The 12363-nt window shown below is 47.5% G+C and overlaps 1 protein-coding gene and 1 long non-coding RNA gene across 6 annotated transcripts in view; one reads left to right on the forward strand and one right to left on the reverse strand.

Moving 5' to 3' along the window:
• The window catches only part of pros (homeobox protein prospero), a 353602-nt gene that overhangs the window by 313595 nt on the left and 27644 nt on the right, over nt 1-12363 (forward strand). For 3 of the 5 annotated variants that reach the window (XM_070082294.1, XM_053773790.2, XM_070082293.1), the window contains one exon: nt 7982-8077. The exons of the other annotated variants lie outside the window; for them this stretch is intronic. In XM_070082294.1, coding sequence (XP_069938395.1) covers nt 7982-8077 — 96 coding nt within the window. The remainder of the gene's footprint in view (nt 1-7981; nt 8078-12363) is intronic. 5 annotated transcript variants of the gene reach the window in all.
• LOC138852340 (uncharacterized) overlaps nt 1-12363 on the reverse strand; it is a 286701-nt gene that overhangs the window by 202445 nt on the left and 71893 nt on the right. The window lies entirely within an intron of this gene.

Genomic DNA, 12363 nt, shown 5'->3' on the forward strand with positions numbered 1-12363 from the left:
CATCACCTCAGTGCTCAAACTTCCCCATCATTCACCCCAGTGCTCAAACCTCCCCTTCGTTCACCCTAGTGCTCAAACCTCCCCATCACCCCAGTGCTCAAACCTCCCCATCATCCCAATGCTCAAACCTCCCCATCATCCCAGTGCTCAAACCTCCCCACCACCCCAGTGCTCAAACCTCCCATCATCCCAGTGCTCAAACCTCCCCATCACCCCAGTGCTGAAACCTCCCATCATCCCAGTGCTCAAACCTCCCCATCACCCCAGTGCTCAAACCTCCCATCATCCCAGTGCTCAAACCTCCCCATCATCCCAGTGCTCAAACCTCCCATCATCCCAGTGCTCAACCTCCCCATCACCCCAGTGCTCAAACCTCCCATCATCCCAGTGCTCAAACCTCCCCATCATCCCAATGCTCAAACCTCCCCATCACCCCAGTGCTCAAACCTCCCCCATTGTTCACCCCAGTGCTCAACCCTCCCCATCACCCCAGTGTTCAACCCTCCCCATCGTTCACCCCAGTGCTCAAACCTCCCCATCACCCCAGTGCTCAAACCTCCCCCATCATCCACCCCAGTGCTCAAACCTCCCCATCACCGCAGTGCTCAAACCTCCCCATCATCTCAGTGCTCAGACTTCCCCATCATTCACCCCAGTGCTCAAACTTTCCCATCGTTCACCCCAGTGCTCAAACCTCCCCTTCGTTCACCCTAGTGCTCAAACCTCCCCATCACCCCAGTGCTCAAAACTCCCCATCGTTCACCCTAGTGCTCAAACCTTCCCATCACCCCAGTGCTCAAACCTTCCCATCATCCCAGTGCTCAAATCTCCCCATCACCCCAGTGCTCAAACCTCCCCACCACCCCAGTGCTCAAACCTCCCCATCGTTCTCCCCAGTGCTCAAACCTCCCCCATCGTTCACCCAGTGCTCAAACCTCCCCATCACCGTAGTGCTCAAACCTCCCCATCACCTCAGTGCTCAAACTTCCCCATCGTTCACCCCAGTGCTCAAACCTCCCCTTCGTTCACCCTAGTGCTCAAACCTCCCCATCACCCCAGTGCTCAAACCTCCCCATCATCCCAATGCTCAAACCTCCCCATCATCCCAGTGCTCAAACCTCCCCACCACCCCAGTGCTCAAACCTCCCATCATCCCAGTGCTCAAACCTCCCCATCACCCCAGTGCTGAAACCTCCCATCATCCCAGTGCTCAAACCTCCCCATCACCCCAGTGCTCAAACCTCCCATCATCCCAGTGCTCAAACCTCCCCATCATCCCAGTGCTCAAACCTCCCATCATCCCAGTGCTCAACCTCCCCATCACCCCAGTGCTCAAACCTCCCATCATCCCAGTGCTCAAACCTCCCCATCATCCCAGTGCTCAAACCTCCCCATCACCCCAGTGCTCAAACCTCCCCCATTGTTCACCCCAGTGCTCAACCCTCCCCATCACCCCAGTGTTCAACCCTCCCCATCGTTCACCCCAGTGCTCAAACCTCCCCATCACCCCAGTGCTCAAACCTCCCCCATCATCCACCCCAGTGCTCAAACCTCCCCATCACCGCAGTGCTCAAACCTCCCCATCATCTCAGTGCTCAAACTTCCCCATCATTCACCCCAGTGCTCAAACTTTCCCATCGTTCACCCCAGTGCTCAAACCTCCCCTTCGTTCACCCTAGTGCTCAAACCTCCCCATCACCCCAGTGCTCAAAACTCCCCATCGTTCACCCTAGTGCTCAAACCTTCCCATCACCCCAGTGCTCAAACCTTCCCATCATCCCAGTGCTCAAATCTCCCCATCACCCCAGTGCTCAAACCTCCCCACCACCCCAGTGCTCAAACCTCCCCATCGTTCTCCCCAGTGCTCAAACCTCCCCCATCGTTCACCCAGTGCTCAAACCTCCCCATCGTTCACCCCAGTGCTCAAACCTCCCCATCGTTCACCCACTGCTCAAACCTCCCCATCGTTCACCCCAGTGCTCAAACCTCCCCATCGTTCACCCCAGTGCTCAAACCTCCCCATCGTTCACCCCAGTGCTCAAACCTCCCCATCGTTCACCCCAGTGCTCAAACCTCCCCATCGTTCACCCCAGTGCTCAAACCTCCCCATCGTTCACCCCAGTGCTCAATGAAGGCAATTACCACTTTTACCTTAGTGCTCGTGTCTTCTAGTTAATACCCTTGATAATGACCCTTATAGGGTTTAATTATATTAATCTTAATTTCTTTTGTTACATTTAGGCTAATGTTGCTCCTTAGTGATACTTAAACCCTTCCCTATGTTAGGTACATAGTGACTGCGTGTGCGTGCGTGCGTGCGTGCGTCTTCTGAATAACATGTTCGTTGTCCTCTCCCTCCCTCTCTCTCTCTCTCTCTCTCTCTCTCTCTCTCTCTCTCTCTCTCTCTCTCTCTCTCTCTCTCTCTCTCTCTCTCTCTCACTCTCTCCGTCCGTGGTCAAGGTGTCAATATCAAACTCTTCCTCCCCAGGAAGCTGGTACCCGCATGCTCCCCCTCTCCCTCCGTCTCATTCTCTCCCTCTCCCTGCTTCCCCATCTCTCCCTCCTCATGTCTTTTCTCATTTCTCTTTATTGTATATTCACTTCATACTCTACCGTCTCTCACTTCTTTCTCGCCTGTTGTACGTGAATCTCTCTCTCTCCATTTCAGGTTACCGTTTTCTTTCCCTCCCTCTTTCTCCTTACCCCCCACTTCCTCCCTTCCTCTCTACCTACCTCCTATATCCTTCCATTCCACCCCTCCCACCCTCCCCTTTCCAGGTTACCGTTTTCTCTACCATATCCTACCCTCCCCCAAATCCTACCTCCCTCTAACTCCCCTCCCCATCTTCATGCCATATTCCCACTACCCCTTCACCCCCATTTTCACCTCCCCATAATTTTCCCCCTTTCCTTCCTCTCTTTCTCTCCCTGAGCCCCTCCCCGTCTCCCCTCACCCTCTCCCCCCGTGGGGGGATACCGCGTAGCTCATTGGAGAGAGCATCTGACTCGCAATAGCAGGATCAGGAATTCGATTCCCACGCAGGGTAAACATACGGGTGAATATCTTCACAGTCCTGCTGCCCCTGCTCACCTAGCAGTACAGATAGGCACCTGTGTGTTAACCCACTGTTGTAGGTTGCATCTAGGGGGGAAAAGGTGTTAGACAGCTGCAGTACCTCCCTCCCTACCTACCTGCTGGATGTTATACACTGTGTAAGACACTCCAGTACCTACTGGATGTTATACCCTGTGTAAGAAACTCCAGTACCTACTGGATGTTATACAATGTATAAAACACTCCAGCACCCACTGGATATTATACCCTGTATAAGATACTCCAGTACCCACTGGATATTATACCCTATATAAGACTTTTCAGTACCTACTGGATGTTATACAATGTATAAGACACTCCAGTACCTACTGAAAGTAATTTAAGTGTAGCATAAGGTACCAGTGTACCTAATGGGGTTAATTAACACCCCCTTCCCTCCTCTTCCTCTATTTCTTCCCCTCCCCGTCTCCCTCGTTGCATGATGCCACCCACTCCACCAGCCACCAAGCTTACCACCCTATTTGCTGTGACTGAAGGAGATTCCTTAGAGAGAGAGAGAGAGAGAGAGAGAGAGAGAGAGAGAGAGAGAGAAATTTTCGGTTTATCACTGACGAGTGTTATTCCTAAGGTTTATTCCACTTTATTCATCGTCAGTGTATTCCATTTATTCACCGTCTCTACATCCTAATTTATTTTAATTGTCTTTCAACTTTCCTTTGCAACGCTGTATATTTATCTTCATTCTCATTCTCTCTCTCTCTCTCTCTCTCTCTCTCTCTCTCTCTCTCTCTCTCTCTCTCTCTCTCTCTCTCTCTCTCTCTCTCTCTCTCTCTCTCTCTCTCTTTCTCTCTCACACACATTCTCAGTCAGTCAGTCTCTCTCTCTCTCTCTCTCTCTCTCTCTCTCTCTCTCTCTCTCTCTCTCTCTCTCCTACGGTTTACGAGATTATTGATTTTTGTGCTGAGTTGATGAAAAGCGTGGGCGTGGGTAGTGGGTGCACACTTTCTTAAATGGGCGTGGGTAGTGGGTGCACACTTACTTAAATGGACGGAGGGGTGGTGGAGTGCTGGAGTGTCAGCATGGGTGGGCGTGCGAAACACACCATGGTACTGTGTTTTGTGAGGTGCTAAACTCATTGTGGGGGTTCGATCCTCCATGCGCTCGTCTCCACCCTGGTCTGTGACAAGCCAGACTGTTGTTGACCTCGGTGAAGGTGCCTAGTACGGACCTGAATGGTCATCAGACCTTTGGAATAATGAATGCATTGATAGCCTAGTGGGGAGATAATAGAGGAGGTGTCTGTTTGTGGGGAGATAATGAAGCTCTTAGTGGGAAGACATTGGAGGAGCTGTCTTAGTGGGGAGAGAGTGGAGGAGCTGTCTCTTACTGGGGAGACGGTGGTGGGGGCTATCTTTAGTGGGGAGACAGTGGAGGAGTTATCTCTTAGTTGGGACACAGTGGTGGGGCTGTCTCTTAATGGGGAGACAGTGGAGCTGGCTCGTAGTGGGGAGACAGTGGAGCTGGCTCGTAGTGGGGAGACAGTGGAACTGGCTCGTAGTGGGGAGACAGTGGAACTGGCTCGTAGTGGGGAGACAGTGGAACTGGCTCGTAGTGGGGAGACAGTGGAACTGGCTCGTAGTGGGGAGACAGTGGAACTGGCTCGTAGTGGGGAGACAGTGGAACTGGCTCGTAGTGGGGAGACAGTGGAGCTTGCTCGTAGTGGGGAGACAGTGGAGCTGGCTCGTAGTGGGGAGACAGTGGAGCTGGCTGGTAGTGGGGAGACAATGGAGCTGGCTTGGAGCTGGCTCGTAGTGGGGAGACAGTGGAACTAGCTCGTAGTGGGGAGACAGTGGAACTGGCTCGTAGTGGGGAGACAGTGGAACTGACTCGTAGTGGGGAGACAGTGGAACTGACTCGTAGTGGGGAGACAGTGGAACTGACTCGTAGTGGGGAGACAGTGGAGCTGGCTTGTAGTGGGGAGACAATGGAGCTGGCTCGTAGTGGGGAGACAGTGGAACTAGCTCGTAGTGGGGAGACAGTGGAACTGGCTCGTAGTGGGGAGACAGTGGAACTGACTCGTAGTGGGGAGACAGTGGAACTGACTCGTAGTGGGGAGACAGTGGAGCTGGCTTGTAGTGGAGAGAAACAATACAGCGATGTTTAACGTTAAGTAGCGATGTTTAATGTAACTTAACGATGTTTAACGTTATATAACCATGACGTAGCGATTGTTTAACGTAATACAACGATCTTTACCGGGCTGTAGCAGTGGTTACCGAGATGTAGCAATGGTTAGCGGGTTGCAGCGATGTTTAGCGAGATGTAGCGATGTTTAGCGGTATATGGATTTTTTTTTTTTGTAAAATATGACTATGTTTAGAGTTGTGTAGCGATGTTTGTTTATCGGGTCGTAACGCGATACAGTTAGGGTTCACGGGAATTCATGGATGTTTAGGGAAACATAATAGTGAGTCGTAGCATGACTTAGTTATGTCTATAGTCTGATTGCATCATTTCTAGCAATGTTTAGGGCAATATAACCTATGTTTAGGACAATATAGCCTATGTTTAGGGCAATATAACCTATGTTTAGGACAATATAGCCTATGTTTAGGGCAATATAACCTATGTTTAGGACAATATAGCCTATGTTTAGGGCAATATAACCTATGTTTAGGACAATATAGCCTATGTTTAGGGCAATATAACCTATGTTTAGGACAATATAGCCTATGTTTAGGGCAATATAACCTGTTTAGGACAATATAGCCTATGTTTAGGGCAATATAACCTATGTTTAGGACAATATAGCCTATGTTTAGGGCAATATAACCTATGTTTAGGACAATATAGCCTATGTTTAGGGCAATATAACCTATGTTTAGGACAATATAGCCTATGTTTAGGCCAATATAACCTATGTTTAGGACAATATAGCCTATGTTTAGGGCAATATAACCTATGTTTAGGACAATATAGCCTATGTTTAGGGCACTATAATCTATGTTTAAAGCAATGTAAGCCATGTTTAGGGCAATTATCTATGTTTACTGTAATCTATGTATAGGGCAGTATAAATTATATTTAGGTTAATATATATGTTTAGGTTAATATAATGTATGTTTAAATTTAATATGAACGATATTTATGGCCGATATAAGCGATGTTAAGTATAAACAATATTTATGGGCAATAGAAGGAATCAGCGCAACATAAACGATGTTTAGAATAAATGTTTAATAGTATAAATTATGTTTAAAATAATGCAAGATACGCTCTGTGTAACAGAGCAGTGTTTAGCGCAATACAAGCGATGTTGAAGGTTACTATAGCCGATGCTTAAGGTCGGTCTAACCGATGTTTAAGGTCATCATTATAAGCGATGCTTAGGGACATCATTATAACCGACGTTTAAGGCCATTATAGCCAATGTTTAAGGTCATTACAAGCAGTGTTTAAGGTTAACGTCATCAGAGTTTTAGGTGGCTTACATAAGCTCTGTTACCCTGCGAGATATTTAACAGCAGTTAACATATGTATTGCATGAGAGAGCTTCTCGTAGCGCTGGGTGAGCTCCCAGCGCGTTGAGCTTGGGTAAGCTTTGTATAGCCTGAGGAAGGATGGCGTATAAAGAAACGTAGTTAAGCCCATTTAGCCTAAAACAGCTTAAGCGTACGTGCGCTTTATTTGTGCGTAATAAACGTAGTTTCTAAACCTATACTCGCTTTTTCAAGCTTAAAACTGTTTTTAACGAAAAAAAGCTTTGTTTAGCTTAGAAAGTTCAATGTAGCATTGCATAGCTAAGTTTTCTAAGTGGGGTGACGTGGGCGTATGGAAGTGGATAGGAAGCTAGGCTGAGTAGTGGAGATGCTACTCTTGTAGCAGTTGGCGATTCTTAGGATTGCTGACTATAGCAGTTGGCGATTTATAGGATCGCTGACTGTAGCAGTTGGCGATTCATAGGATCGCTGACTATAGCAGTTGGCGATTAATAGAACTGCTGACTGGAGCAGTTGGCAGTTCATAAGATCGCTGACAATAGCAGTTGGCGATTTATAGAATTGCTGACTATAGTGAGTGGCGATTCATAGAATCGCTAACTATAGCGGATGGCGATTTTCTTGTAATGCATTTTGTGATTACCTTTAGCTGTGTATCTCTAGCGGTCGCTCCATTTTCCCCATCCTTCCCCATATATAGGTCCCCATCACCCCTCCTACCCCACACAAAAAAATACGCATTACCCCCCCCCCCACACACACACACTACAACTAAATCTCTCATAATATATACACCCCAGAACACGTACAGGCTCATATGTACATTCTCCCCATTACACGTACGTACAGATCTCTCAATACCCGCAGTTACAACATCGCTCAAACGTACACAACCAACTAAATATTGTACACTCGGACCCTTAATGCGTACACACAGATTCTTGAAGCACATGCACACATTCCTTTAAAACGTACATATACATACACTTAAAATACGTGCACACAATCCCCTAGAAGAGATTTATACGTGTACAGACCTAATTTACGTACACAGAGCCCCCGAAAACATACAAAGCCCTTAATTACACGCCCATACTATACTTCAAATCACGTACATACAGTCCTCAAAATAAAAACAGCCCCCCCCTTAAAATTACTTACACATAGCCCCTAAAATATATTCAAACCTCAAAAATCACGTACACAGAACCCTAAAAACACACACACACACACACACACACACACACACACACACACTTAAATACGTTCGTGCCTTCCTTAACATGTAAACAAAGTCCAAAACACGTGCATCAACCCCTTCCCCTTCCCTCTCTCCTATTCTTCCCCACCTCCCTCCCCCTTCCCTCACGGCCGCTGTACACCTGCGCGCGCCCATTCCATATTTTAAGACTTTGGTGAATTCTAGATCGTGCGGCGTTCGAGAGGAACATGCGTGCGGGTGGGCCTGTCATCTTCCCTAATGAAAGGTCAGCCGGCTTGGTCACTCACCCCTGCCACACCTGTGAGTATACACACCTGTAGCACACACACACACACACACACACACACACACAAAGGGCCCCTCCATCCACCTGTGAGTATAGATATACATACACCTGTAGATTACAGGAATACACACAAACACACACATACAGGTCCATCCATCCACACCAGCCATTTTGGTCCCTGTTCTAAGGATCCTTAGAGGTTAAAATCGTGTCGTCTTGGAGTGGTTTCGCTAGAAGGCGAGTTGGGGGGGGTGGAAAGGGAGGTGAGGGGGGGTGTTCGAAGGGATGGCAGCCGAGAGTTTAACCCTTGGAACGGTGTGACACAAGGACGGGCTCTGTTAGGCAGCGTACAGGCGTCCTTGAAGCGTGTGTGGGGGGGGGGGGAGTATTGTGGAGTGGGTGATGGGTTTTGCACGGGAGGGGAGCTGGCAGAGGGGAAGCTAAGATGACGGAGAGGGGAAGAGAGGTGGGGTGTCGGTACTGGGTCGAGAGAGGGCAGTCTGTATTGGGTCGGGCGGGGCGGGAGTAAGGGGAGATGGATTGAGGTTTGGGAGAATAGTGGGTGGTAGGGAGAAAGGTGGCGGATTGGGAAGGGAACGGAGTATAGAGGGAGAATGCTGGTGTAGTGATGGAAGGGGAGAGGAGGTAGTGAGGGAAGGGAGGGCGGAGAGGGCACGGAGAGTGTTAGAGAGCTAATTAGGTGATTCATGTCTTAAGGACCAATGTGAAGGTTGAAACCAAACACTTGAGACTGGACCGGTCACTCGCTCTTAATGATCACTGTGTGTGTGTGTGTGTGTGTGTGTGTGTGTGTGTGTGTGTGTGTGTGTGTGTGTGTGTAAGAAAGAGAGAGAAAGATCTACTAGCTTGCTACCCACTAACTTCATCCTTAGTTTCAAATCCATGAACAACTCGAGGGTCAAGAATACTTTAGGCTACTAAGACACTGATAACATTACACACTGTGTATATGCACAGAGATAAATACTTCTTGGTGTAAATACCTCCTCCACCCTTGATGTCTCTTCCTCCACCTGTTCGCCGTTCTACATCTGGTTACGATACACCTGCCAATCACTCGTACATCTGCCTACTGTATACTTGTAGTAATTTCCCCCTCCGCCTGTCGCCTGTCGCCTGTCACCTGTCACATTTGCATCACATACATCTGCAAACTAGCAGTACTTTACTCCTGTGTCCCATTAGCATATATTTCTACCCGACAATATCTTCCATATCTGATAGTGTCCACCAAACATTATCATCCATATTCACGCTTCCATTCGACAATATCTTTCATATCTACGTTTTCCCCTGACAGCATCCTTTGCGACAAGTTTACCTCGGCTGGCTTCCCTCCCTGCGACTCTTTCCATGTCTTGCATCTCTGACCTCCGGCTTAGTCAAACGCCAATAGCTAGGACGGGAACCTCAGTGTTTTGTGTCTGTAATCTTCAAGGCTCCCGCAGCGACTCGTGGCTAATCTGTGGATCAGCTTTGGTAATCTGGGCCCGGACGGAAGTCTGGATTGGCTAAAAGGGAGGGCTTAGTGTAGGTTCAGGTTCCACACCTCGATTTTAGGGCCTTCCTCACACGCTGTCTCCTTAACAGAATCGTAGCTTAAAAGTCGAAACTAAGGGAGAATCTTTGTCACTCAAAGTTGCAGAATACATCAGACTTTAGGCAATCGTCTTGTTTTGCCGTTACAGTCGTAAAAGATTGTCAAGCAGTGGGGAGTAGGGTTGGATTGCATTACAAAGCAAACACAAAGAGGGTTGGTTTCCTGATTCAAGGTTCGCTCTGTACCTGTGGGGCTTCAGTCACACTCGATCCTACTCTTATTTCGCACGATCCTACTTGCGGTTCGCCGACGTCTACAGGGTGCGGCTACACCCAGACTTCCTAATGGGATTTTGGGTAGACTCAGATCTTATTTGGGGTTAGAAACCTTGGAAGAGACGTTGCGATGCGTCGGAGTCCAACCAATCAGACAGAGAATATTTTCATGGTTCCTTCTAACGTATGATGAGGCGAAGAGCCATTTTGTTAACGAGTGACCTGCATCAGTTGAAGAGCCTCTCGTGTATAGTGTAGCTCAGGATACTTTGACGAAGATAAAGATAGGAAAAATATCATTTTTTTTTTTTTGAGATTTGTGAACAAATCCTCCGAGACTCGTCGCTATAAGAAGCCCCACAGCGAAGCTTCCTCTTATTTGTCCACAAGCTGAGGTTTCCAAGAGCTGATGATCCCCCGTCACGGCTACACCTCCCTTGTAAGTCCCACGTAATAGTATCACAGAAACCTTGATAGCTTCCTTCCTCCCTCTGACCTTGCCTTCCTCCCTCTGACCTTGCCTTCCTCCCTCTGACCTTGCCTTCCTCCCTCTGACCTTGCCTTCCTCCCTCTGACCTTCCCTTTCTCCGTCAGTCCCTCTCTCCTTCCCTCAGACATTCCCTCCCTCCCTCCTACCCACCTCTCTTAGGTAACAATAATATCTTCATTCCTCTTAACTGTGCCAGCAGACACTAGTGCAGCATCTTGCTGTGAGTGTTATACTCACCGTCTTCAAGACCCGTGTCTCGCATTTCTCAGGGGTTGGCCACTGACCATCTCAGAGAACCTTGGTTTCTCATAAGCTGGTTAATTTCTCAATTATTCAGAAGTAATCGGCCAATTACCTCATTATCTCATGGAGATTGGCATACACGGTCGGATCTAGTGGGCTCGGGTTACTACAAGACAGTGATTGTGCCACTCACCCAGGGTTTACTGTTCCCCCTATCCTCCCCCGTCCAGTGTATTGTTCCCTCTCGCGTTCTCTCTCTCTTTCTCGTCCTGTTCACTTCGAATTATTTCCCTTCGTCCTGACCTCCTCTTCATGTTCACTTGGCTTTGTTCCTTTTTTCCCACAGCAACGTCATCATCACCTTCACGGTGTTGCTCTCTCCTTGGTCTTCGCTTATCAAAGTTCTCCTGCAGCAACGTATTTTAGCTTGTGTCATGAGGAGAACAGTCCTTTCATAATTCTCAATTCAGAACCCCTTCTAGGGTGACACAAATACACTTGTGGAAGTCACTAATGAACCTCTCACTCTAAGTTTATCTTTATTTCCAACTTCAGAAAGGTCACCTTTGACCGAAACGTTGGCTAAGTTTTGCTCTACTTTTCGCCATTTTGGCCCTTCAACGAGGAACCCATTTTTCTCCACGATTTTACCCTTCGTCTCCCATTAAAACTGCATAACGTTCCATTATTGTGTCTAGGTTCCCTACATGAACATTGTGTGTGTGTGTGTGTGTGTGTGTGTGTGTATCACACGCTTGGCTCAGCATATAAACCACACTGTACTGTAGTGTTATAATAGGTCGTGTTAGTGTCTATATCCACCAGGGAATATTCAAGGCCCCCCCCACACCAGGGAACATTAAGAGGGGGATCCACCAGGGAACATTCAGAGGGGGATCCACCAGGGAACATTCAGAGGGCACCCCCCTACCCCAGGGGACATTCAGGGAGGCTTCCAAGGTTACTGTTGTTTGAATTCATGAATCATTCAAGACTCACTCGTCATACACACCAATATCAAACTATTTTATTTAAATTCATGTCGAAAATGAAAAAAAAATCATGATATATAAATATCTATAACATGGCTACTTAGTGTTACAAATCATTCAGTTTATATATAAATATATCTAAAAAAAAAAAAAAACTTGCATCCCATGCGCTAATTTGTTGAAAATTTCAATGTCTCCGTTTACAAACGCGGGAAATATAATCCTTTAATTTTATTTTATGTCTGGTAACTAACTATATTTGACTTCGTTACCCCTTGACAATTGTAACTATGGTTCCCGTTTTCTGCCTACGGAAAGTAACTTTCTCGTTCTCTTGCATTCTCGTTTTCTCACTTATAGAGTAATTTGTATTCTTATTTTCTTTCGTAGCGGTAGACGTTGCAGTAGTTTTTTTTTTTTTACCGGAATAACGTTTCGACATAATAAAGCCTTCCCATCCTCCCCAACACACCACAGATCGAAACGTTGTCCCGATGAAGGCTGGTCCTACCATCGAAACGTTGTCCCGATGAAGGCTGGTCCTACCATCGCGTCTCCCTTTCCCTCGTTTCACGATCTCTCGAAGCCTTGTACAGTCTCTCATTTTTCTTTTAGTTAGTGCGTGGGATGCTAGTCTTTTTTTTTTTCAATGCCTGGATCACTTACTGATTCAGTGTTGTTTCTATGACTGTGTGTGTTTGCGTGCGTAAAGAAAACATTTACATGGAAGATTTTCCCC

This window comes from Cherax quadricarinatus, chromosome 7, assembly GCF_038502225.1.
Source record: "Cherax quadricarinatus isolate ZL_2023a chromosome 7, ASM3850222v1, whole genome shotgun sequence".
In the NCBI taxonomy this organism is placed as follows: Eukaryota; Metazoa; Arthropoda; class Malacostraca; order Decapoda; family Parastacidae; genus Cherax; species Cherax quadricarinatus.